This window comes from Diadema antillarum, unplaced genomic scaffold, assembly GCF_040938485.1.
Source record: "Diadema antillarum isolate AM-2024a unplaced genomic scaffold, OU_Dant_1.0 seq00000323_RagTag, whole genome shotgun sequence".
NCBI classification, from domain to species: domain Eukaryota; kingdom Metazoa; phylum Echinodermata; class Echinoidea; order Diadematoida; family Diadematidae; genus Diadema; species Diadema antillarum.
The window spans coordinates 464,547-492,066 of NW_027271342.1; the positions used below are offsets into that span (position 1 = coordinate 464,547).

Below are 27,520 nucleotides of genomic sequence, written 5' to 3' on the forward strand. Positions count from 1 at the left end.
GTTGTTGTTGTTGTCGTCGTTGCTGTTGTTGCTGTTGTTGTTGTTGTTGAATGTTGAATGGATATGGGTAAAAGAAAACCCCGATTGACTACGTGATAGAACCTGCGATTCTGGCGTTTGATTTCCAAATTTGGAAAAGTGGAATTTTATCCCAAAGATGCTGACATGAAATCGAAATGACAACACATGTATCTTGTCAGTGACTGGCGACGCTTAGATGTTACGGCATTAGGGAGCTTTAGATTTTGACGCGCGGACGTCGCTTGCGCTGGACGTTCTCCTCTCCCTGCGTCGTGTGGAAAAGTAGCTTTAGATTCCGCTGGGACGCAGCGTATAAAAAATAAAATCACGCCCCCATATGATCAGTGCATGAAGAAGCTCTCTACGTCGCAAACTGTGCGGACGTGAAAACAGCCCAGTACGCGTAGTAAACAACTCGGGCGACGCAAGCTAAAATTAGATTGACTTTACGCGCGCTACTGCGCAAGCTCAGATCATGTTTTTTTCCTTTGAACGTCCGCGCGTCTAAAATCTAAAGCTCCCTAATACTCGTGAAAGAGCGGACGTAATCGACGAGCACGTTTGAAGTGTGCTTTCAGAAGCTTTGACGTTAAACTATGTCGCAGTGCATGACTGTAACAGGCGTCTTCGACAGTTTGAGTCGCTCGGCTTCAGCAGAAGCTTATCATCCCGAAATGTTGAAACAGTGCAAAACGACTGGAATTGAGGATACCCCTCACACAGATTAATTTTCATAACGATTGCACCAGCAACTAAACGCTCAATCCGGAGAAGGTTAGTGAAGAGGCATGTACATGCATGTAGATAGGAAGCAAATTTCACCAATAGATTCGTTATTCGTCATTCCGTTATCAGAAATTAAAGAGGTACTGGAAGCAAGCTCCTTCGAAGCACTTAAATAACTATGGGTAAGTACATGAATTTTTTCCTGTAGACATTGTGTGAATGTTTCTAATGGTTTAGCAACTGGCTAGCATACAGTTGCACAAATCAAGCAGGGTTTCTGTGATGAGGCACCTAATCCAATATGGCGTTCCGGAAATGCAGCTTAACTGATCTGTGAAAACTTCAAGCCTATAATGAGTAACCTTAAGGACGTGAGTTTAGTTCCACAATATTATTTGGAATATTTTTCTTGAATAATGAATGTTTACGAGTTATTTTTCTGCAAATGAAAAACAAGCAAGCAAACAAAGAGGCATTTGTTCTTAATGCAATTGTTGCGCCCTTTGAAATGGTCTTTCTGCTTGGGGTTGTGCTGCAAAAATGTATTTAGACAGTCTTTTTAAACTACAAAAACGTGCAATAAGGGTTGTCAACCATTCAACTTATTTAGCTCACACTTCACAAATCTTAATTCCCAAAAGATTCTAACGTTGTATGATAGATATAAGTATATTTTAGGTAATCTTACGTTGTTATGGCATAGAAAGCTTTTACCCAATTCTCTGATGCATTATTTCACCTTAAATTGCAATATTCATTCATATCATACCACAAACGCTGAGAAAAATCACATGCCAAAAATAAGAACATCGTTATTTCAGAAATCTGTGTTTTATCAAGGTCCGCTTATATGGAATTCAATACCAGAAGATATTCGTAAAGTTACTTCTTTTAATGTATTCAAACGTAAAGTTCTTGACATGTTTGGCTGGCATTACATGTACATACGGTATTATATCTAATGATTGTAACTCACTTTGTTTGTACTGTCTTTATAATGTAAATGTAGTGTTTTGTGTATCATGCTATATTGATTTTTGTTTTGCTCTTGCAACTGTATATTTGTTCATCTCGTTTTTTAATGAACATGAAATAATTTTCCACCAATGCATTTTTTTTTCATTGAGTATCTGGGTCGGCCAGATTATAAGGAAATTATTAATTCCTCGTCGGCTACTTCCCTTCAGCTTTATGTATTCCAAAGTTCTGTTTTCACTCTGTCTGTCATGATTGTTCATCAATGTCTTTCTCTGTTGTTGTTTTTATGCTGAACAAATAAATTCAATTAAATTCAATTTACAGGTTTTGATAGCGAATATAAAATCAGCGAGCAATATACACATATGAACAAGTTTAATGAATGAAGGATGTCACGGTGTGAGTGTAGAGCTAGAATGTAAAATCCATGAACAGGTTTTGATATTGTGTTTTGACATGAACACCATGAAAAGGAACGGATTATTTTGACCTCCACAATTCCAATGCTATATACCATTAGCGACAAATGAAACAAGTTGTTCGAATATTTGTCGCGATAACTTCCCCGCTGCTGACCATATCATTTCAAACCGTAATTTAGTTATGGATTTTTTTTTCATAAAGGGTATAGTAGAGTATTAAGCAAGATATGTGCGCTCGTCCATATCGAAAAATACGCCAGCTATTAAAGACTGAACCCTCCATCTCTGTGCGCCGAAATCCCAGACTGCAAGATTACTTTGATTTCTCTCTGCTTTTCAGCTTTCTCTGTGGCACAAACTTGCTCTGCTTAAAGTGACGTGTACATCATGAATGCATAATTATAACAATAGCTATCACGTATTCAATTTTCCATCAATCCCCCCATGAGGTACCAAAAGTACACGTATAAGAAACAGAATGTTGGCACCTATTTACTGTTTTCTACTCTAGTATCTGCAATCTTGATATGGAGGATAATTTAAGTCTGTCTAGAGACTGTCATGAGATAATGAAAGGTCGCTTGATGAAAGTTAGAGACGTACAAACACATCGATAAATGCATGTAGGCCTGCTAGCTAAGTACAGATATTGGTCAAATCAGATTACTCAATTTAAGACAAGACCTAACTGAATCCCTGGTGAGGTATTATGAGGATATCGATTAGAAATTCGGGACGTCCTGAATTTCTAACCGATATCGTCATAGTCCGCGCTGTCAAAGAGAGGCTATGAGGATAGGATTTACGCGTCTGCTCTCTGCGAGGGTATAAAATGCAATAGGCAAAATTCTGTATTCTACATGATAGAAATAGTTTTTTCTCTGTATTCTACATGATAGAAATAGTTTTTTCATCTATATACTTATTCATCTATTTTTTTGTGTGTGCCAGAAGTACTTCGTCTGCGAGCTGTTTTGCCAATTGTCACCAGTATGGTGAGTAGGGCGTTGAAAATTCTTTAGAAATAAGGGAAGAGGGAATTGCTTGACATTGATAGGCAGATACGTGTATCACAGTTCATTAGCAATTTTAAAAAGCGGCGATTTTTTAATCACTTGTTAATGTTAGTAAGCTGCTGCTGATAATCACAGCCGCACTGGCGTCATCTCTTGCTGCACGACCATAGTTTGCTAGCACTATCCAATGTTCCGTATCGTATACCCGAAAGAGGTGTTCAAGGTTGTTGTTTTTTTTTTTATAAGCGAACAATAGATGTAATAGTACAGTCTGCTATGTCGAAATATTGGGTCCCGTGAGATTTTCGTGCCAAAATTGATTTTTTTTTTTGGCTAACTTGGTCAACTTGGGGGTGCTGAATCCAAAAAACTTTAGTTCCATTTTTTCCGACCACGTCTTCAGCCGCCATTTTGAATTTCAAAATGGCCGCCATAGCAAACTGTATTTTGACCCAATTCTCATAATGTGAGCATTATAGAAGGCTCAATATTTTTTTAGGGAGCCATCTTGAAATTCAAAATGGCCGCCATAGCTAAATATATTTTACCCATATCTAAGGTTGTAAGCATTATGGAAAGTATAAATTCGGGGTAAAAAGCATGCTTGTGATGTCAGGCATACTAACATATATATTTTTTTAAATGATGGATCATTTTATTGGCGGCCATCTTGAAATTCATAATGGCCTCCATAACAAATGTAATCGGGCCTGTATCTCATATCGTATACATTGAGTAAGGTTGTAATTCGGGGCAAAGAGCGTGCCCTATGCGTATGCTCTCAGACATTCTGAAACATCTTTTTCTGAAACGATGGTTCATTTTGATATTGAAGGTGTCCATCTTGAAATTCAAAATGGACGCCATACAAATACGTATATTTTCACCAATATCTCATGTTGCTAGGGGCTGTTGTAAGCAATAAAGAAAATTCACATTTCGTGCATAAACCAGGCTTATAATATTGAACATTCAAATGCACTTTCCCCTCCCTGAAATTGCAGATCACTTTCGAGGCGATCATCTTAACATTCAAAATGGCTGCTTTTCAGCTAATATCTCTGGTTACAAGCAATGAATGTCTATGGTGGCGTACACATTCTTTTAAAGACACACACATAGGGCCTATACATTCTCTAATAATGGATTATTCGCATTGGCCGCCACTCTTGAAATTCAAGATGGATTCTGACCATTTGGTGCTGTAAGATCATTAAACTGCAAACCCAAGCATGCTGGAACATTCATGTGTAAGTCAATTACTTCAGTGAATTGCGTAGGCGGGACTGCTTCCTGTTCCGTAGGTACACTGCAATGTTGAAATGCAAAATGGCTGCCATGAGAAACATTCCTTTAAGCGTAGCGTTTAGGTAAAAATTGTGAATGGGAAATCATGTGATTTTGACGTCAAAACAAATGACTTTCAAAAGAACCTTTAATAACTGTGTCTGAGTGACTAAATGCCCCAATTAGACGATTTGGTTGTAGAGTTTACAATATTAGCCCTATATTCTAAAAAATTGTGGGATAGTCACTTTGATAGATATGTCTTCTAGGCTCATTCCTTGCATATAGTCACTTTAATAGATATAATGTCTTCTAGGCTCATTCCTTGCATGAGTTTTTGAAGTCACAACACTTTTAGGCTGTACACGGGGAGGACTGGTTCTATAAAATTCTTCCAGAAACAACGACTTTTGCAGTTCTTGCTATGAGCATGATAATTAATTTTGTGGCCACCGTTGGTGTAGGAAGCTCCAAGTATTTAATTTAACAGTTTATGGATACCCTCTGGAAATAGCTACAATGTAATACATCATATTTCCCTGTAGTAGAGGCACAAATTAGACCCACTCAAGGGCAATCAGGAAAGAGGCTACACATTGCTTATTCATTCTGCATTAGTCCAGAAATATATGTAGTGTCTAGCAAATCTTGTTTCAGTTTGTGGCCAACAAACAAGCTTGTGAATGGGATGCCTGGTAGGGTGACCGTGGCATTTCTTGCCATTGCGAGACTTTTCCTTGTTTGTCTTCAGTCTCTCGAGGCAGCATCAAGTTTTTGAAGATCACCTTCAATTGTATCAACGGTTGCTTTTGTACAAATATCTAACTGACTGGGATTAAATGTAACCATTAACGAGGTTCTACGATGCAAAGTGATGTGTTCCCTGAGAGGCAAAAACAAACCGCTTTAGCGCGCAATTCGGGAACCGCATATACCCGCCTGGCTATATGGGATGTAATGCTTACATGCTTGCTTGCCCACATGTATGGGACAGGGGTATGCCACCCCCCCCCCCCCCCCCAATGCTCAGTTTTTGCCCCTCAGCATGGCTTGATGACGTCATTGGAACCTCGTCCTTACATTTTGAATTTATGGCGACCATTTTGAGAGAAGGCTGTCATTTTGAATTGAGAGTTGGCTGTCATTCTGCTTGACCTGGAAATGAATTCGGTCTAACTAGAACTGAAGAGTTTGTTCGTAAAAAACATCATTAACACATCATTGTCATCGGGTATAGTTCCAATACCTTTCAAGACATCTCTTGTTTCCCCTCTGTTGAAGAAACCGAACCTAGATCCCGATGTCCTGAGCAATTTCCGACCAATTGCCAATCTGCCATTTGTGAGTAAGCTTCTTGAAAGGATTGTGTCTACACAGTTAATGTCTTATGTTGACAGTAATCATCTGCTTCCCACAAACCAGTCGGCATACCGCAACCTCCACTCAACAGAAACTGCCTTGTTGAAAGTGCTCAACGATCTCCTTCTTGCTGTCGACAAGGGCAATGAGGCTGCTCTTCTTCTTCTTGACTATTCGGCTGCGTTTGACACGCTCGACCACACATTGCTACTACAACGACTTAGTAATGACTATTCCATCACAGGCACTGCCATCCAATGGATCAAGTCATATCTTCAAGATCGCACGCAGAGGGTGATAATCAATGGGACCTGGTCACGTCCTAGTCCTATCAGCTGCGGAGTTCCGCAAGGATACGTTGCCGGCCCCCTTCTTTTTCTCCTCTATACAGGTCCACTCACCAGAATCATCAATTGTCATCATGGAGTCAACTACGCTATGTATGCTGACGACACTCAAATTTACATAACTATGTCACCTGGCGATAGGATTGCTGCTGTTAATTCACTGAGAGAATGTCTCAACGACATCAAAGCCTGGTCCACTGCCAACAGACTCCGTCTGAATGAAGACAAGTCTGAACTCATCCATTTCTCATCACAGTTTAGGAGCACAGTTCCTCTACCAGATCTAACTACTCGGGATGGGATTATTAAGGTCTCTGACTGTGTTAGAGACCTTGGCTTTACTTTGGACAAACACTTAACTCTTAAACACCATATCACAAACATTTGTAAGTCTGCATCATGGGGTATTTTCAAAATAGGGAAGATCAGGCGTCTGCTTGATCAATCATCAGCTGAGCGGCTCGTCCATGCCTTCGCCTCCTCCTATCTGGACTACTGCAACTCCCTCCTTGCCGGCCTCCCTCTTTCTCACATATCCCCTCTCCAACGTATCCAAAATTCAGCCGCTAGATTAGTCTCCCTTAGTAGGAGACATGACCATATATCTCCTGTTCTCCGCTCACTCCATTGGCTTCCAGTACATTCCCGTATTACTTTCAAGATCCTACTTCTGACGTACAAAATCACACGTAATCTTGCACCCATATATCTTCAAAACCTAGTCTCTCTCCGCTCCTCCTCTTCTGCCAGACCCCTCCGTTCATCTTCCTCTCTCCAATTACTTCATGGCCCACGTACAAAAACCCGTTATGGTGACCGAGCTTTCTCTTCCATTGCTCCCACTCTTTGGAATAAACTCCCTCTTTATATTCAGAATGCCTCATCTGTCGAATCATTTAAAATTCTTCTTAAAACTCACCTGTTTAATCAGCTGTAATTTTTTTTTCTGGAGGCGCACACAGTTATCAATTATTGTACCATTGTATCACATGTATTTTTCTTTTCTTTTCTTTTCTTTCTTCTTCTTTTGTTACTGTTAACGTTAATTTTGTTAATGTTATTGTGTTTTCTAGCCTATTTGTATGAGTAGCAAAGTGCGCTTAGAAACGTCAGTATGAAGCGCCATATAAATGCAATTATTATTATTATTATTAAGTCCATTTTTGAAGATTTTAAAGTACGGTCTCTGTCATAAAGTACAAAATAATACCTTTTAAATTATATATTGGTCACTACATATAAAGGTACATTTTTTAAGTTATGGTCAAAAGAATGAAAAATTTTAGTATTATTCTCTTTATTTTTCTTGACCTTTATTAATCGCAAATATCTCCATTTGGCAAATATGTACTTATCGGTTTTTTGCGAACAAACTCTTCAACTATTTTGGCATATTTATATAAGCGCTTACAACAGTATTATATGTTTTCTATATAGCAGCCATCTTGAATTTCAACATGGTTACCTGTCTAATGATCCACAATAATATTAGGAAACAGCTGTATTGGAACGTTGGACACCACAAGCACGCGCATTCTTGAAAATTTGATGATTGCAACCTAAGATATGGGTGAAAACACTACGGCGGCCATTTTGAAATTCGAGATGGCAGCCTACTAACTGTACAAAACAATCCACAATATTAGAAATAGATATATCAGAGTGTCTGACATCACAACGAGGCATTTTGAACCAAATTTGAAGATTGTACAATGCGCACTCTATGAGATATGGGTCAAATTACAGTTTCCCATGGCGGCCATTTTGAAATTCAAGATGGCAGCCTACAAATTGTATCAAAACAATCCACAATATCAGAAGAAGATATATCAGAGTGTCAGACATCACACTCATGCATTTTGCACAAAATTTGAAGCTTCAACAATGCTCACTTTATGAAATATGGGTCAAAATACAGTTTGCTATGGCGGCCATTTTGAATTTCAAAATGGCGGATGAAGATGTGGTTTGAAAAAATGGAACTAAAGTTTTTTGGATTCAGCACCCCCAAATTGACAAAGTTAGCTAAAAAATTAAAAATCAATTTTGGCACAAAAATCTCACTGGATTACATAGTAGCCTCTACTATAAGCTGCGCTGTACATTGCGAACATTGCATGTCACTATGAAGTTAAAGGAGACCCATGTCGTTTTGTTGCAGTCGATGGACAGACAACAATATATTTTATATTTGTGACCGTGCATCACAAAACGATCAAAAAGTTGCACCCCTTGATTTCACATGAGGACACAAAAAAGGTGAAACGGGTCAACCAAGTCAATATTTAGTTTGTCAAATTTTCTTAAAGAGCTACCCTTCTTCTACATTATTCTTAAGTTTGGGGTCATAAAATGAATGGAAAAGTGCATTTTCAATAGTTTTTCTACAACCCTTTTTTTGTAGAGTAGTGCGATCAGGTACGTCATAGAGATCCCTTTTCATTTCTTTATAACCCTTTGCACACTCTTCACTTTCAAGTCACATAACTTTTGATGTACAGCTTTGAAAGTTGGCATTAATCATGGACAGAATGTGTTAATTAATAGAGCATGCTCAATTTCAATTTAATCTGATAATCCCGTAATTGTTGTTGCTCCAGTGGTTTACATCCTGTTTTTTTTTTTGTCCCATTCATCACAGAGCAAGCGCGGTTTGGTATTAAGATTAAGCGCTTGAATAGACAAATAGACCCTGTGCTTCATACCGTCATAGCCTCTTTTCTCGGTTCACACTTTTCCAGAGTGTGCGCTTTCTTTCCAATATTTAGATAGGTTAGGAGAGTCCATTTCATTTGAATTTGAGTAATACATCATTTCAGAGCTTAGAATCTGTTCTTTCAGGATCTGTCCTTAATTAAAAATCCATGTCTGGCAACTGTTTGTTTGTTTTGTGGTGGAGGGTCACATTTTATTACAATTCATGTCATAGAAAACTGTTGCACGGAAAACATCAACCTTTGTCGCCTGCGGTATCGACATTCTGGTACAGAAAATGTCATTTCCTCGTGCCTGTTACAAACTGTAATCTCCGCTTCGTTACTAGGCACGGCTCTAGCATTGTTTATTTTAATAGCGCGCCATTGCGTGTACGCCGCTTTCAACACACTTTGCGTTGGTCGCTCAATTGTCTGTCGCTAAGTCTGCACAAGGATTTTTAAGAGTTAGGATTCCAACTATAGGCCATGGGGTGAGCTGGTTTTTTCGCTTGTTTCGTTCCGACAATTGCGGCACTAAAATTTCTCCACAGCTACATGTAAACAAATAACCAAAAAGGCTACAGGAAAAAGTTCGACACAAACCCTCCTGCAGTATTTTGGTAATTTAGGGGGAAACAGTGAACTTTTTTGTCACTGAGGAGCTGAATATGTACACTTTGCCGCGTACGATATTCATTCGCGAACGATCATGTGATGTATGTTATCCAATCCGAATCGAGAATTATTGTTTACGAGTCAAAATGGCCGCCCCCTGTGAGCCTGTCGACGCGTCTACGTCGTCTGCTCTGCCGAAACTTTTTAAGATGCGTTATTATGCATGTAACATCGATGAAGTTTGAAAATTTCACGGCTATGACAAACCTAAGATAGACGAAACCTATTTTGTGTGCCAAAGAGTGGATCAAATTGAGTGGGGGAGACCGTGAAATCGCAGACCAGAACGAAGTGATTCAGCTGCTCAGGGGGACTGACTGCAACCTACGTAGGATAATTTACAGGTTAGTTTACGTGCGTACAGTCGCAGCAGTCGACACTGCAGTGCAGTCTCTCTCATATGCATAATGTTAATGACCATGATGACTACAAATACAACGTTAGCTATGTTATGAACGTTGCTTGTGTATGTTATAATGGGCGCTAATGCAGTAGCTTAGCCGTTAGCGTGTCTGTTACATTTTAGATAAATTATCTTGAATTTCACCTTGGCATGCGCTGGCATAGCCCCGTTATAATGTAGCCTAGATGTAATTTTACATGTTGTTCTATGTACAGCCCAGGTTGTAGGTTGATGTAGCTGATCGGTGATATTGTTTTGTAAAAACCTTGACACACAGGACTGGATTGAAAAAGGTCTAAACTGCATGTAAATTTATATTTTCATAATCATGGCCATGGAGTATTAATATTAAATATCTATCCTGTTTCTCTCACCCCGAAATTGGCGAATCTCCCCTCAAAACACACATTTAGCATCTCATTAAATTAACTTATTAATATTTGATATAAATAGGTCTAAAAAACCAACAATGACAATAACATAATTTCAACAATTAAACTCCCTAAAACATATGATTACCATTATGTTGTGCCAAACTATAAAGCAGTGGGTGGTGGTGATAGTGAAAGGCCAAGGATTACTAGTATTAATGATGATAAGGCAGTTGTATTCATAATTATGATAATTGATATTGCATGTGATCAGGTGCTGAAAGCTGTAGATGTAATTTAAAATCAGTAATTGCACTGCAAGTACAAGTTGAAGTAGTTGATGATGACAATGATCATGAGGTGTTAATGATTACCTGGCATAGTACTAGGGCTTATTGGTAATTACAAGATTCAAATATATTTGCAGTCAATAGTCTACTGTACATTTAATGATATATTGAGTGTAATGTTCAACCCCTCCCTCTAGCGTTTAGCCTTTTTTTCCCCCTAACAAAATCCAACGGCTAATCATTGCTGTTCATTTCTCCATTGTATTAAATAGGATTCCATGAAACGTGCTACAAGAGGTTTATACATAGCAAACGCCTGAATCTCGCTAGGAAACGAAAGCTGAAGGAGGAGCCTGGTCCGTCAGCAGGAGCATCTGTTTCCTCCCCTAAGACGCTCACAGCAAGATCAAGATTTTCCTCTGGAAGCTGTTCAGGTTCTGCTGTGTTGCCTGTAAAATGCATCATTTGCAACAGAGTCAACCTGCTCATTACCGGTACTTGCCAAGGGAAATAGGTTAATATGATTGATATTGAAGCATGAAAACATTGCCATGTTACTATAAGTTGTCCTTGATAAAATGGAGCAATATATATATACACCACTGAAACATTCACACACATACACAAAGAACTTCAGTGCAAAGTTCAGAAACAACAGAATGTACTGTATATGCACCAATGCTTTGGTCAATGTGATTGATATTCAAGAATTGACATCTTACCAAAGTTGTGCATGATAAAATGTCTTTGTAATACAGATTGCTTCCTGTATTTTGAATGCCAATGTTTATGCAACATGTTTTGACTCCTTGCCTCAGTATGTGATTGTTCGCCCTTTAGCAAACATTTCTGTCCACTATTATGATTTGATTAGGGTTGAATTATTCTAAGAACAAAGATGTTTTCCTAAGTGTGGTTTTTTTCATAAAACTGAATGACTACGATTAAAATTTGTTTCTCCCACTCTGGGGAAAAAAAATGTAACTATTATTAATACTGAAACAGAATGTTCATGTAGAAAGGTCAGTACAATGTAGGTGTGAGTACAAAATCAGTTTGCTAAAACTAATACCAGCCAAATGAAAATTGTGCATGAGTTGAGTCAATTTTGCACAGATCCTCTGATATTGGAAGTTAATTGCAATGTTATCATAATTTTTAATGCCAAACCTGTTTTATTCTCTCCAAGATTTTCAGGTACACATTGCCTCCAATACAGAATCCAACATGTTTCACTCATGAATGGGTAAACTATAATTTTGCCTTTATTTTGTATATTGGCATTTTTCAAAACTTTTACACCCTTTCAAGGATATTTGGACCATGGAATGTTCCAGGAAATTTATTAAAACTAGAAAATTTGACTGATTATCATTTTGAGCTATCTTACATGAAAGGAGGTAGTGTCCCACCATGTTGTAACCTAATAATAGCAATGAAAACTTCAGGAAATTTTATGAAGATTAAATTTTCTAAAGTACTGTATAATATTTCATGAACAACGTGATTGCTATGTGATCTAAGTATATTAAAGTTTCTTAAGAAGAAGAAGAAGAAGAAAATAAAAACATGTTTACTGATAAACAATGTGATCTGTTTAATAGTAATGTCTCATGTGTGTAAATGAGTTTGTATGTGTGCGTGTGAGTGTATATAATATGTCAGCGTTTTTATGCACCTGTGTATGTGTAATGCACTGATCAATACATGTATTATATCATTGTGTGTGTTCATGTTTATGATAATCTTTTTTATGATGCTGATGTGATAAATGGCAAAGGCATGTAGAATAATATTTTAATACACTTGGGTATATTGAATCTTCATAACTATGTGTGTGCGTATGTGTGTGTGCATGTGAGGGTGTGTGTGTGTGTGTGTGTGTGTGTGTACAATAAGATTCTCCCACATGCACGCGGACACACACACAAACAAACGCACTGATTTTTTTTTCTTTCTTTTTTTGCCTTGAATGATTAGTCATTTGATTAATAACATGTCTTTGAACAGAATATAAGGCATTTGCCTTGACCTCTGACGGTCAGTCAGTGCTCTCTCTCATACGGTCTCGAACCACTTTGCTCTTGTCCTCCTTTGCATAGCCAGCATCAGGAAAAACTGAAACATGAGATATAATGCAACTATTAAACCAAAACTTCACTTTTTTTCTAGGTATATGGCTAAAAGCAGTGCTTTACAAATGTGCATATGTATTTCAGCTTAGAAACACTATGGGAACTATACTGCGGCTAGCAGCCCCATACGCATAACTGCGGCCAGCAGCCCCACACGCATAGCGTCATGGGGCTGTGAACTGTAGCATACAGGATCATGACGGATGTTTTATCGCGGACAAATATCAACTTAAAATCGAGAAAAAATCTTCAATTTGAAGACTTATTAATAAATTTGAAGTGTTGATAACAGAGTTCGTGCAAGGTTTGCTTCTGCAAATAGTCCCTTTCTGTTCAAATTGATGACTAAATGTGACTCGGTCGAGAGGAAACTGGCAGACCTACACTGAATTGACGGCCAGCGCATGCACACACAGACATCTACATCCAGTCAATGGATTCGAAATTTGTGCGCAGTGATGTGTGCGCCTGCGCTGACCGTCAATTCTGCGTAGCTCTCCCAGATTCCTCTCGACCTAGTCATATTAAGTCATCAATTCGAACAGAAAATGACTATTTGTAGAACCAAACCTTGCACGAACCCTGTTGTCAATACTTCAACCTTACTTGTAAGTCTTCAAATTGAAGAATTTTTGTTCGATTTAAGGTTGACATTTGTCCGCGATACTATTCTGTCATAATTCTAAATGCTACAATCCGCAGCCCCATTACAATATGTGTATTGGGCTGCTGGTCGCAGTTTATAAAATATGGATTTTCGCAAAAACTACAGGATATTTCGAGGAGAACTTTTTACAGTATATTTAGGATGTACAAAACATCACATTTCCGCATTCAGAAAGTAGTGCCAGTGTTGCTGGAACGAAACCCATTTTCTAAGCCTCTTTTTCAGCTTCACCCCATGGCCTACTAGCCGTAATTGTTTAACAGTTGTCAGTTTACTATTGATGTACTAAAGAATTCTACAGGTGCATTATTAGCCGTCGATGATGGATGTTCGATTCCGCCGTCTTGCTGAGCAGTCTGAAGATTCATTGTGAACGTCAAAGGGATGGTTTGGTATTGGTGAAGATGAGAAATGGGCTTTTAACTTTATGCGAGATATCAAAAAACCACTTGTGAAATAGTACAGAGCATACCATTCTAAGAGGAATTCAAAGTTTATTTGATGAAAATCTGTTTTGGAATGGCCGAGACATCCAAAAACAAAGTAAAACAAAGCAGTCGGAATAAAAGGTGGGTCCCACTTTTTATTAAAATTGCTCTGTTTTGGGTATTTCAGCCATTTCAAGACCAATTTTCATCAAAATAAACGTTGAATTTCTCATTGAATTACGTACTCCTTTAACATAATGTTGGCTATATTTTGCTTGTTTATTTCCTAAATTAAGATGAAATCTAACTTAATAAGGCATATAGGCCTACATGTATCACATAAGTCAATCTCGTCCAGAAATTTTTGCAAAAGTGTAAATCTGAGCTGTATCATGTGAAAGTGTTTAAAGCTGTTCCATCCTGGAAAGCCGGTTTAATCATTTTTCCACTTAATTCCCACAAATAAACATGATATGGAATAATCTTCAAGTATCATTCATTATTGATACGTATATCAGATTGCTGCCCGGGCATCCCCAGTTGAGTAATTCTTATTTTTATTTTCATTATTTTTTTTTTGCGCAAATTCTATTCGCGCATCCCCGTATCTTTATCATTATATTTCACCTACCTTTTATAAGAAGGGATAGCGAACATGGCGAAAAGTAATAACCATCACAAAGACATATCTTCCTTGGAAAGTGGCTGGTGATTATGCAATAAGACACGAGTCATTTGTTTGATTTGGTTTTATTTTCTGCCTTTTTTTTTAGATCAGAATCACACATAACAAAAGAAAACATGCATATAGAAAATAACGTTAAACGACGCATAAACTTAGCATACTGTCTTACAATCAAAATTAAAAGTACTAGGTGTTTCAAAAAACATTTCCCACTTTTGATCATTAATAGCTCAAAAACTATTCATTCGATAAAACTGTCATTGATATAAAAAATAGCTTAATAGTGTACAATTTGGTTGAAGGTAATTTGAATTTGAAGGCATAAATCAGTTTCATTAAATTTAAGATTGATTTTGAAGTATTAAAGATTTCAGATTGTGGTCAATTTTCAACCCTCTGTACAAAAATTGAACCTTGCACAGGAACCAATGATGTGTATGTGAGTGTGTGCTGACAATGGCCCTTAACAATGGACATGCCTGAACCACCTGTTGACTAGGCGTCAGTCTCGTGCTCCCAGGCATATGAATGCTTAATCAATAATTCATGTGGATTGCCCTGGGCACTGCTAGTCTGGATTCAAGCACGGTAAAGGGTAAATTGCATGCACATGGAAAGAGGAAGCACACGTTTCCATGTGCTTGCAAACACCACATTCCATTCCAGCTGGCAATCATTTTCAATTTTTGCCTCACATATCACTAAATTTGGGATATAAATACGCAAAAATGATCTAAAGTTCCTCATTTTAATACAACTGTCTACTAATTAAATAGTCTGACAAATTTTTCGCTTTTTGATAAAAAATCATTTTTGGTAAAGAGTTCAGCAGCATTTATCATTGGGGCGATATGTTTCACAGTAGATTTATTTAAGGCTCCATTTACACAAGTGTATACTCTAATTGATTTTCTTTGCCTCCTGTCACCATGTGTACGATAGAACAGAAGGTATTCATTGTAATTTCGTTTTTCAGAAGTAGGGAGAGCACTGTCGAGACCCAACGACAGTATCGGCAGGCGTTTGACTTGACACGGATACTGCCAGAGGCTGAATAAAGACTAGTTGTGATAGTGGAATTTATCATGAATAAATAATGAAGCATTCAAACCCTAACCATTGTTTAGGACCATTGTCAGGGTGTTAACCACACACTCCCATGTAGACCCCTGTTCAAAGTGAAATTTTGTACAGAGGGTTGAAAATAGAGCAAAATCTGGAACCTAACTGTGAAATTAATCATGAATTTCATGAAACTGATTTATGTTTTCATATTCGAACCACCTTCGACCAAATTGTACACTATTCAGCTATTACTCATATCAATTGCAGTGTTATCTGATATATAGTTTATGAAGTATTAAGAATCAAAAGTGGGAAATGTTTTTTTGAAACACCTAGTACATACATACACTAAGAACATGACAGTGTTCGATGTATAAGACGTGTAATATCACCTAAAAAAAGGTTCAGAAGGAAATCATGAAAATAACTGTTGTAAATTATCTAAATTATGATTGATTGTTAATTCAGAATATGTCATGACGACATATAGAGAGAAAAAAACCCGGGAATTTAGATGAATTGATTTTAGAATTGTGTATTTCTACACTGCAAAAAGTTCGGTGTTAAAGCCCCCTCACACCTGAGCGAATGTAGGGGGACGAAGGGGGACGAATGGGGAAAACGCAAGAAATGCGCGCGAATTCAACGATTTCAAGTAAAATTGCCTTCTAATCATCCGATTATAAACTGAAGTCAAATATGATTAACGAACGGTAAGCGAAGGATAAATATGACATGCGAAGGATAACGATTTTTCGGTTCACTTCTTTGAGTAAATTGCGTCCGAAGGCGAGCGAAGGGTTGATTTGACCCGAGAAGACGAACGAACAATGAGCAATGGTTTGATATGGCGTGCGATTGGAAATGAAGACGAAAGAATAGATCAGGCGTTCTCGTACGTGTGTGTGCGCTCCTTGGGGAGTATAAAAGCGACCAGGTCCGTCCAGATTTCAGTGCGGCCAGAGAAATCATCCACGCAACATTTACATTTAAAGGACGACAAAGATAAACAGTAAAATCAGCCGGAAGATTCCAGTATTTTTCGCAAAAATTGTGCGAGTACGTGGAAGGGGATAGTCATCACGATGACGAGTTGGGTAGATATGAAGAGAGTTATTTCTTATGAACATAATACATATATGTGCAAAAATGTCAGGAAGCTCATCAATTTAAAATTTATACATAAAAATACCAACATTAAAATGAAACAAATCAATCAATTTCAGATTTTTGGTTCCACACAAAAGATCATTTGTGTGAAATGAATATCTAATATTATTAATTATTCTTAAAGCACGTTTTTGAAGAAGAAAAAGGTATCAAGCAAAAACTGAGATGAATTGCCCCCATTGCTATCATTTTAGCAAAAAAATAAATATTGAAACAGTAACAATGGAGGTGAAGTGATAACAAATCTGACGTACCCCTAAAATGACTCGACCTACCCCCTTTCCCCTATTGTATCATGCCTACCACCAACATCGCACCAGATACATTTGTAGTCTCTGTCCACTATAATAGCCAACAGGATTATACTAAAAAAGCCCTTGTAGTTGCAGCATAGCGAGCCGGACAGAGGAGGCTCTCTGACGGCCACATACTTGCCATCAATAGCTGCCACACAGTGGGGAAGATTCCACCGCTTGTACAATCCACCAGCAAGTTGTTTCCATCCATCAGGGGTTGAAGGAGCTGTCATGACTTCATCTGCATACTCGTCACATATGGCCTGACACACTTCCCTGGCCACTACAGATAGGGTGTTTTCAGGCACCCTCCACCCATACTGCATGTCGGAGTACTTGGTGCCAGACACAAGATGACGGAGAGTAGCTACCAACTTGAGACCTTCTTCCAGCGGCTCCCTGTACCAGGTGTACTGCATCGTGATTCTTCCTCTGACCCTCTCCAGGATTTCATCGTAGAGTTCAAGGGGCATGCAGAAAAATTTCTTGAAAGTCGAAGGGTCTTCTCTTCGGAGCTCAACCAACAGCTGGTCGTAGATTCCAAAAGCCCTTCTTCTGGCAGGGTTCAGCCACGTCCTCAATCGGCCTCTGATGAACTGGTGTAGGTTCAGCTGCTGATGTATGATATCATTTTGAGCCATTGCCAGTAAATACTGGACTCTGAGGCGGGCTGCATCTTCCATTTTTCTGAAGAAACTTTGAAACTTTCAGGTGGAATGTTCATATATGAGTAGCGTGGCGAGTGGCTGGTCACAGAGAGCAGCTCAGCATTCGCCATTTTTTGCTTTAGGTCATTCGCTCGTATTCGTATCACTTCGCAATCCATAGTTTGTCATAGTATCTCTTAGACTTGCCTTCGTGTATGCATCGCCTTTCAAATTTAGTAAAAGTCAATCTTAGTTTCCCTTCGCATAGAAGATGGCAAGCGAAAATACGTTTGTCATAGTATCTTCGTTTCTATGCGCAAGTCATATTTAGTCATCGTGTTGCTTCGTTTAGGGTTCTTTCGAGATCGGTCCACCTTGGCAAAAGCGCGATGAGGGACTATGCGTGACAATAGCACACGAACGATAAACGAACGATTACCGCAGACTAAATAAGAGATGCAAATGACAGACGATTTTTCAATTCGTCGGGAAATTTTAAATACGTTCAAAAATCCCGTGCGAATTTGAATAATCGCAACTGTTAGTTCAGAAGGTGCACGAACCCAAACACGAAGGGTAAATGTGACTTACTATCAATTACCACTGAAAACGATTTTTCCATAAATGCCTTTCGCCAGCCATCGCAAGTCATATTTCAGGCAATTCGCTCAGGTGTGAGGGGGCCTTAAAGATATGAAACACCGAGCTGGTGTTAAATTTCCGGTGCTCATTCATAGTGTTAGATTACACCTCCGGGTGTCATTTCAAAATTTAAAATTGTTTTTTTTTTTTAATAGTTTCTTAGTTACTGCACTTCTTGTTTATTTTGAACTTCAACAAGACGATAAAGAATTATCCGATTAAGTACTTGATTTTTGAAAAAATGTGTAAACACATTTACACCACAGTAACACCAGTTGGTGTGGTCCTCTATTGAAGCTGGACGGGTGTTATACCATTGAAATTAACACCATCAATATCAAATCAACACCATGCGGTGTCATTATTGAATTAACTCTAGCGCAGTGTCAAAAATATCACCAGTCACAGTGTCAAATTAACACCACGAAGTGCCAGGCAAACACTTTTTAACACCGTCACAATACATTTTCAACATTTGTGGGTGTGGTCCTCTATTGAAGTTTGATCGATGTTAGATTTAACACCCATGGTGTTAAATCTAACACCGATGTTTTTACAGTGTAGACATTGCAATCACAGAAAATCAGGAGACTGCGACCATAAGCAGCAGCTTGACACGGATCGAGGCCTCGAGGTAAAATTCGAAACTTAAATTCGACTTACATAACTGTAAAACGGACGTGGCTACAAAATAGAATCAATAATCAACTCCAAAATATCGTAATTTGTGATGTCAGAAAGAATAGAGGGGAAATATCGTAGTAATTTGTGATGTCAGAAAGAATAGAGGGGAAAACAAAAAAAAAAGTTATGATTTTATTTATCTTATATCAATAGGCATTTTTTCTATTATAATACTGTGCTGTGGTGAGTACTAGGGTTATGGTTAGGGTAGTCTTCCAATCTGCTCGGCAGATCCAGTTTGGCTCATGCTTCACATATTTTCGAGTGGCGGCATCGAACATCTAGCAAAGGAAATAAGACGGTTGTGACTCCATTCTCTTGAACTTCCTTGCTCTGCATACTATACATACATTTTTTTTTCGAGATCTTCAGAAATATAGATTCCTGAACTGGTAAGGAATTATCTTTTCGCCTTTATCTACCCAATATGTTCTTATCGAACACGGCTACATTGGAATTTCTCACCTTCATTATCAAAGTCATAATCAATCAAACGGACCGTCCTCTACAAATACAGTCACTGTTGCCTTCCAAGACGATAAATTGTTTTTATTTACTTTCCCTCTCGGGTCCTCTTTATCTTTAACTGTATACAATGGTCGCCCAACGACTGTGCTTATTCCGTACCCGCTACACCCACATGCCTTGCAGATGCATGCGATGCTCCAGATGACAATCACCTTCGAAAAAGGAAATCGATTTTTTCTTTCATCAGTGACTTCCAGCCTCTAAAGATTGTATAGCTTTTCTGAATCAAATGTCCCATGAAGATCAGTGTGATAGCTCTCGTTGAATTTGAAGAAACCTTACTTTGTTTTACTCGATTTACTAGAGTTATTTTGATTGAAGTTTGTTTGTTTGTTTGTTTTCTAGGCGCGTGCAGCGTAAAGAATGATAATCAGTGGTTTTACATTGTGCTTGCAGAGTAGAAACCCGTATTTAGTAGAGGAATGCGTTTGCTTGTGCAGACTTTAAACGATTAATCATTTGTTTTGCATTGTGCATTACATGATAATAAGGGGCTTCTATACTCTCCTGATACACGTACAAAATGAAACCTCTGACCACCTGATCACTGGTCGGCAATTTCCGGCTGTTCGTGCATCATTAAAATCCTTGTTCAGCAGTTGTATTTTTTTTTTTTCTGTCGCGTGCGGAGAGTAAAACCCTCTGATCAGAGTATCAAAGAAGTGAAGACAGCTGTTTGTGTAAAGGCAATGTTTTTCCTGAATTTTGCAATACTATTGTGTCCCACGGGCGTGTACTTACTCAGGAACTGGACAAGCGGGGCAACGGAGAGCATTAATTACAAATCATAAAAACTACGTCAACACGTAGCAGTCCACAATAAAAAGGTGCAACTCAAAAGGATCCCTTGATGTAGAGAGACAGTTTCAGAGACGACAAAGTCCAAAGGTTTTGTAGTCAAGTGGCCGTTGAATAGTTCCCTGTGATATCTTTTTTTGAATATTTTTGAAGTACGCTGTATTTAGAAAAAAAAATTATGGTGTATAAGAATTGATTGTTCTAGGAATCATAACCTGAATGTGACATCAACGGAAAGGTAAAAGTTTCATTTCGTCTGTAGGTAAGCGACGGAAAAAAAATAGTAGTCGTATTATTTTTGACGATACTATGGAACCACCGGTGCCCAAACCCACATTGGCGAGGTGACCCTTCTTTAGCAGGATTCCGTGTCTATAGATATTCCAAAAGTATATTCAGAATTCGTGTATCCAACTGATTTCCTGTACTACCTTGCTCAAGTGCGTTCTGGTGGTAATAGTTTCTCGCAATATCAAGATAATACAGTGGCTTGAATTACAATATTAATCTGGAAAGGTAGACAATGCTCAGTAATATAAATCAAATATCAATATCAACTATCTTGCGCAAACAAGTGAGCATCAGGGAAGTCATGACATGATAGGGCAGAGTCATCATATCTACGGTTTGAATTCACACATCATGATTATCAGGCTATTCATACATGTGCATAATGAACATACAGGATTTTAAAAGGACGTTTGATAGAAATATTTGATTTGATTTGATTATTTTGATTTGATTTATTAGTTCCTGCATTATCATTGCAAACGCAGGTACATACACATGTATATAGCATTGTTGGTGCCATACATATTGTAATGAACTGAGGTTAGAGCACTGAAGTTGGTGTCTCTGGTACGTCTGGTTAGGACGTAGGGGGCGTGCGGTGACCCCATGACCGTATGAGTTTCGATGGGGGTCACGGGCACAGAACTCTTACACATAGAAGAATAACTCGCCACCCGTTTTGTCGCCGTCGCTCGACTCATTGTCACGTGACGTCCGCCATTTTGCTTAGCGGAACTTTTTTGCGTGCAAATCCCAGCAGACGCCATCCACATACAGTGACTGCATGTTGCACCGTGTTTTTCTGACGTTCCGAGACCCTGAACGAGGCATTAAAATGCCGTATTGTGCGGCTGTAAACTGCACAAATCACTTGACAAAAGGATTTGGAAACAGGTAAGTTTGACACCAAGCCATGATGAGAATAACAAGTAATTAATTTTCCAAGTAACGTTACAATTAGGCGGATCGGTCGTATGTTGGCTTTCTTGTGAGCGCAGTAGCAAAGGTAGTCCCAGACACTGGATTTTGTGTTTGCCGTCGACATATCTGTTTACCACCAACTACCAAAATATGCAAAATAAAAAAGATCAAGTACTTTAGGCCTAATTTAGGCCCTGGGGCTATATACTCTGTACGTTGTGTGTTGGGGCAAGCAGCTTTGTACATGGAAAAAAAAAATCTATTTATGTAAATTTGAGCTTAGGTGTAAACTTTACATGTAGATTTATTCTTGTCTAGCTAGAGTCACAGTACTAGTGCCAGTAGTGGTGGGTCAGTGTCAGTGACAACACTCTGCAGTCGTTTAGATACTAGATTGTCTAGACTGACTGTGTACTCTAGTATTATCAGGAGCTTTCCATGGACCATGTCCATGCATGCAATCATCATCATGCTTGCCATAGTTGTATTGTAGGGACACATGTTTTATGATTATGAATATGAGGTCTATACAAATCTGATATGGTAATAATTTTCACATGTATCATATGTTCTCTGTGTGTTAAAAATCCTAGATTTCCAAGAAGGGGTGTTGCTCTTCGCCAAAGATGGATTGTGAACATGAGAAGAGACCACTGGATTCCCAAACCATACTCTACCTTGTGTTCTGACCACTTTGAAGAGAAGTACTTCGATCACACCGGCCAGATAACAAGGCTGCGGGCAGATGCTGTACCAACTTTATTCAACTTTCCACAACATCTCATGAGGGTACATGCCAAAGAACAAATTTTAATTTTGCATGTTAGGTGTTTGAAATTTGAGTTTTAGTTTTGGAATCCGTCCGACCAGGAGCAGACATATACCCTTCTGTGTATGTCTGCTTCAGAAACGGATTTTAATCTACCATCACATCGCATCCTGGTCGCTGATAAAGAATGCGATGACTAACCTGTTTGGTGTCTTGTTTCTAAATAATGCGCTTTCCTTGCCAGGATAAAGCGTTTTGAGATCTATTGCCATTTTAGGTTTTTATCACATTCACTTCTGTTCTTTCAAACTATATTGCAGGATTTCATTTTAAATGGTGCTTAACCTAACAAGAGCAAGTGCAATTTTGCACTACATGTGTATATGAATGTATTGCCTTTGTTATCATTGCCAAGAATGCCTTTCATATTCTTGCCAGACAGTGTCCATTATTCATGGATTTATTTTTATGTTGTTGCCACATTGCCAATTTAATGCATGTTCATGAAACATTGCTTTCGCAATATCCAATATTTTTCATACATGTATTTGCGAGACTTGTCTTGCCTACATATTGTTGCCACGTTAACATTTCGTACTATACCATGGTATGTTTTCACACTCATAAGGATTTCACTTTGAATTGCGCTTGAAGCGAACAAGTGCAAGTGAAATCATGGATTATACAGTATTGCCTTTGATTTTTTTTTTATATTCTTGCCAGTGTCCATTATTCATGGTTTTATTTTGCTGCCATATTGTATGCTAAGTGATTGTACATGCATTTGCTTTTATGATATACAAGACATGTAGTTGTCATATTTGTGACACTTGTTTTGCCTACATGTACATACTTTGAGATATAGTGTAGTATGTTTTCACACTCTTTAGATTTCACTTTGAATTTCGTTTGAAGCAAACGGGTGTGTGTGAAATCTTGCATTATACAGATGTTCACGTATTGCCTTTAGTTGATATTGTTATGCCAAGAATGCATTTGATATTCTTGCCCGACAGTGTTCATTATTTATGGATTTTATGTTGTTGCTATATTGCATGATAGTTGATTATACAGGCATTTGCTTTCGTGATATACAACATTTGTTGTATATATCTGTGATACTTGTTTTGCCTACATGTTGTTACCAAATTATATTTTCATACTATACAGTGTATGGGGTAGTTTTTGTTAAACTCATTACTAAGGATTTAATTTTGAATCATGCTGAGCTAACAAGTACAAGTGAAATCTTACATTTACAAATGTATTGCCTTTAATACTGTTACCAGGAATGCCTTTGGTGTTCTTTTCAGTGTCCATAATTCGTAGATTTATATTGCCATAGTGCATGCGGATCAACACAATATGTTTTCATACTATACCATAGTGCGTTTTTACACTCATTAGGATTTTCTTTTTGAATCACGCTTGAAGCTATCAAGGGCAAGTGAAATTGTGCACTATATTGATGTATTGCCTTAGATAATCTTGCCAGACAGTGTTCATTATTCATGAATTTTATGTTGTTGCCCTAGTGCATGTCCATTATAGATGTATATATGCATTTGCTTTTGTGATTACAATAGTTGTCACAAATTTGGGACACTGGTGGTCTTGCCTATCATTTGCATAACATGTTCCTGACGCATGTACTGCCTGTGATTATAGCCGCCGTATTAGGTATGATAATGGTACGTGTACTTCAAGCAAATGGTATATCACTGTACTGTGGTTGATTCTCAGCAATCAACTTTGACCTTGATAAATGTCAAATAAATTGTAAAAAATCAGGAAAATTGACTCTGTCCAACTTAACTTCCTGTTTTTTTGTGGGAAGACAATCTTGAAAGGAGTTCATGTTTGTAATGTGTGTGTGTGTGTGTGAGTGTGTGAATCCATATATATATATATGTATATATATAATATGTAACTAGTATATATATATATATATATATATATATACATAGATAATTATATATATGTATATATATATCCCTAGTTGGCACCTTAGGGAGACATATTGGGGGGAAGTGTCTTCATTAGGGAGACAACTGGTCATTAAGGAGACAATTTTCGTGTCTCCATTGCGTAAATTGCCATTGAACATGTATTTTAAAATTTGCATATAAAACAAATGGAAATGTCTTCCAAATGACCCATCTAGGAGTATATATATATATATATATATATATATATTGATTGAGTACTGGGTAGTCTACATGTTGGTGCAGCAATATCATGATATCGAAAGTAAAACAGGAACCAAGTTCATGTTGATCACCAACAATTTATTTACAGCACAAAAATATTTGAGCGATTCGCTCTTTCTCAAGTGTTGTTGCAAATCGCTCAAAAATTGGTGTGGTGAAATAAATTGTCGGTGATTAGCATGAACTCGATTTCTGTTTTATTTCATGTATACAGATATAAAGTGTATATATGCCTATAGGCCTATTGCTTCCTATACCAATATGTGCAATAGTGAAAACTACATTGTACTACACACTACTAATGATAATGATAACAGCAGGAATATATATAATTAAGGTGATGTTGTCTTCCAAATTTCTAAAATGTTGAACGAGTATATGTCAGATGGGGAAGATGTATTACATGATCATATCCACAAATCATTGATTTTTACAACTGGACTGACTGGAAATTTAATTTGACCTGTTTAATGGGAGAAAAATCAAAAGCACGAACACACATCTTCTTACAATATCATTGGAGGGGGGAAAATGCAAGACATATAGGTTGAGAGGGGTATCAGAAAAATGGCAGGACACAGACAAGGACAGGCGCGCGTCTTAGATTATTTTATACCAAAGCAGATCACGTCTCCGAAGTCAAATAGATCTATCCAAAAGGGGAAAAAACACCTGTTTCAATACAGACAACTTTCAGGGCAGAGTGTGAAATAAATAACATAAATGAGTACATGAATCTGTGGTCAACGCTGGATTGAGAAGTACCAGTTTGACAGTTTACAAGTTCAAGTAAATATCAAGGGCTATAGCGGCTGTCATACTGCCCGATCAGTGAGTTGACCGTACCGTACTCGCGAGGAGCTGCGGAGGTTCCGCTAAGCAACATGGCGGCGTGTGCACTGAGGCGTCACATCCGGGGCGCGCGGTGGCGACACCGAGCTCAGCGGGTTGTGAATGGGTGTGATTCTTCTATGTGTAAGAGTTCTGTGGTCACGGGTCGCACGTGGTTATACTCTCGCTCGGGTAGAAGGAGCGAGGAGTGGTGAGCTGACGCTCGTCGGGGGCGGACGTGTCCGCGGAGTCCCCCCGTGGTTTTGTAGTGTATTGTACACTAAAGTCTTGTAACGCTGTGTGTATCGGCCATTCGTGCGGCGATACAGTGGTGCATCGTGTCGGGCGACTGGTCCTGACGGGTAGACGGATTGGCGAGTACGGTAATAAAGTTCTTCTTCGCACGCACTTCGATTGTCATCTCGGTGAATTATTGATGCTTTCTCTACGTGATGATGCGATATGATGTGATCCTTGTGAGTCTGCGTGAGGTGTCCGCGAACTTACCCAAAAAGAACCCACACAATAACTGGAGAAATCCGGTTATATTACATTGGTGGCAGCGGTGGGATGGGTTTCGTGGACCAGGTGACTGCTAAATCATGTTAATGTAAAATTGTTTTGCATTAATAAATTAGAGGAGAGAGGATTTATCCTGCAGTGCTATAGTAGTGCCCTCGTTACGAATGCCTACTATACTTTTCATTGCCTGCAGGGTGAGTCTGGATCAGTAAATTCATCTTGCGTATATTTCGTCCTGCAGGTGAAAGACGCTTGCAGGTGAAAGGCGCCTGCAGTTGAAGTTGAAAGGCTCCTGCAGGTGAAAGGCGCCTGCAGTGAAGGACGCCTGCAGGCGGAGGCGCCTGCAGGGGAAAGGCGCCTGCGAGCGAAGGCGCCTGCAGGGGAAAGGCGCTTGCCGGCGAAGGCGCCTGTATTGTTTTAGACTTTACGCAGCCTGGAGAAGATAAAGAGAGAATAGCGCCTGTCAAGAGGACCCTATAGCGCATGCAGTGTCAGCGGTGCCTTTAAATTGAATGCCCAGTATGCCTGCAAGTTCATCTGTCAATACCGACATCATGAAGTTGAAGTTGTTTGAGAGGCAGAAGTCTACGCCGGAAGAAAATACAGTAGGACCCTACTCGTCAAGAAGAAATAGTAGCGCCTGTAGTGCCAGCGGTGCCTTCACCTTGAATGCCTGCCATGCCTGCAGTGTCGTTAGTAGTGCCTTCAAATCGAATGCCTGCTATGCGTGCACATGCATGTTTTCAGGATCAGACCGAAACTCTATTCCTGGTGCATTTTAATGCAATTCTGCGTTGCTACACATCCTGACAACGGAAATGACAAGGTCCGTTCCTGGTTGTAGGAAGGTTGTCGGACGTGACCTGCCGAACACAAGAGAAAACATCGGAAAGAAAAGCTTTATGCACCTGGCTCGAATGAAACAGTGCTTTGGTGAGCCGTTGTTACAGTCTTGGATCGAGGTTGGTGGAGGTATTGATGCTCCTTTACAGGAGCCGGATCGTCATGTCCTCGTGGCACCATTCACCTCGGAAGTTCCTCAACGAAGCTGCAGACGTTCGACCAGAGTCTGACCCTATCGATTTGCACACCGGCAAAGATGAATCCATTTCTCCGACGTTTTCCATACTGATCTCCGGCGCAATCAACCAAGGAAGCGAAACTCTCCTCAGCGATGCGATGACTTGTATCAGGGATGCTGGGTAGAGCGCCAGGTGATTGTAGTGACTCGTGTACAGCCGCAACTTAATGTATATAATGTAGGAAACTGCGGGATACCTGCAATAGGTGCACCATACCTGCAACGCCATTGCTACCTCGACAGGTTGACACCAGCAGTGACGTATTGTCATATCTGTCATGTGGTCTGCGAGATGACTTACGATAAGGATATCTGGTACACCAAGTGGGACGGCGCAAGGAATTCTCCGGAGACGCTATGGTTGGAGTGCAGGACGGGAACCCCTAGCGGAAGGCGCAACGACTTATGACGCTATCCAGTGTTCTATTTGTCTTTAAAATGTGGACTGCTATTAAGAGAGCTTTGTTTATTTTGTGTGTGTGTGTGTGTGTAAATACGTGTAAATACAATGTAAACTATCGGAAAAGCTATACTTTTGGAAGGTAACTTCTGCGTTCGT

General features: G+C 38.9%; 1 protein-coding gene across 1 annotated transcript in view; it reads left to right on the forward strand.

Annotated features, from left to right (window-relative positions):
• Positions 1–680: 680 nt before the first annotated feature.
• LOC139730622 (uncharacterized) overlaps positions 681–27,520 on the forward strand; it is a 64,618-nt gene continuing 37,778 nt past the window's right edge. The window contains exon 1 of the mRNA XM_071641479.1: positions 681–929. Within this exon, the coding sequence (XP_071497580.1) occupies positions 926–929 (4 nt within the window). The 5' untranslated portion in view covers positions 681–925. The remainder of the gene's footprint in view (positions 930–27,520) is intronic.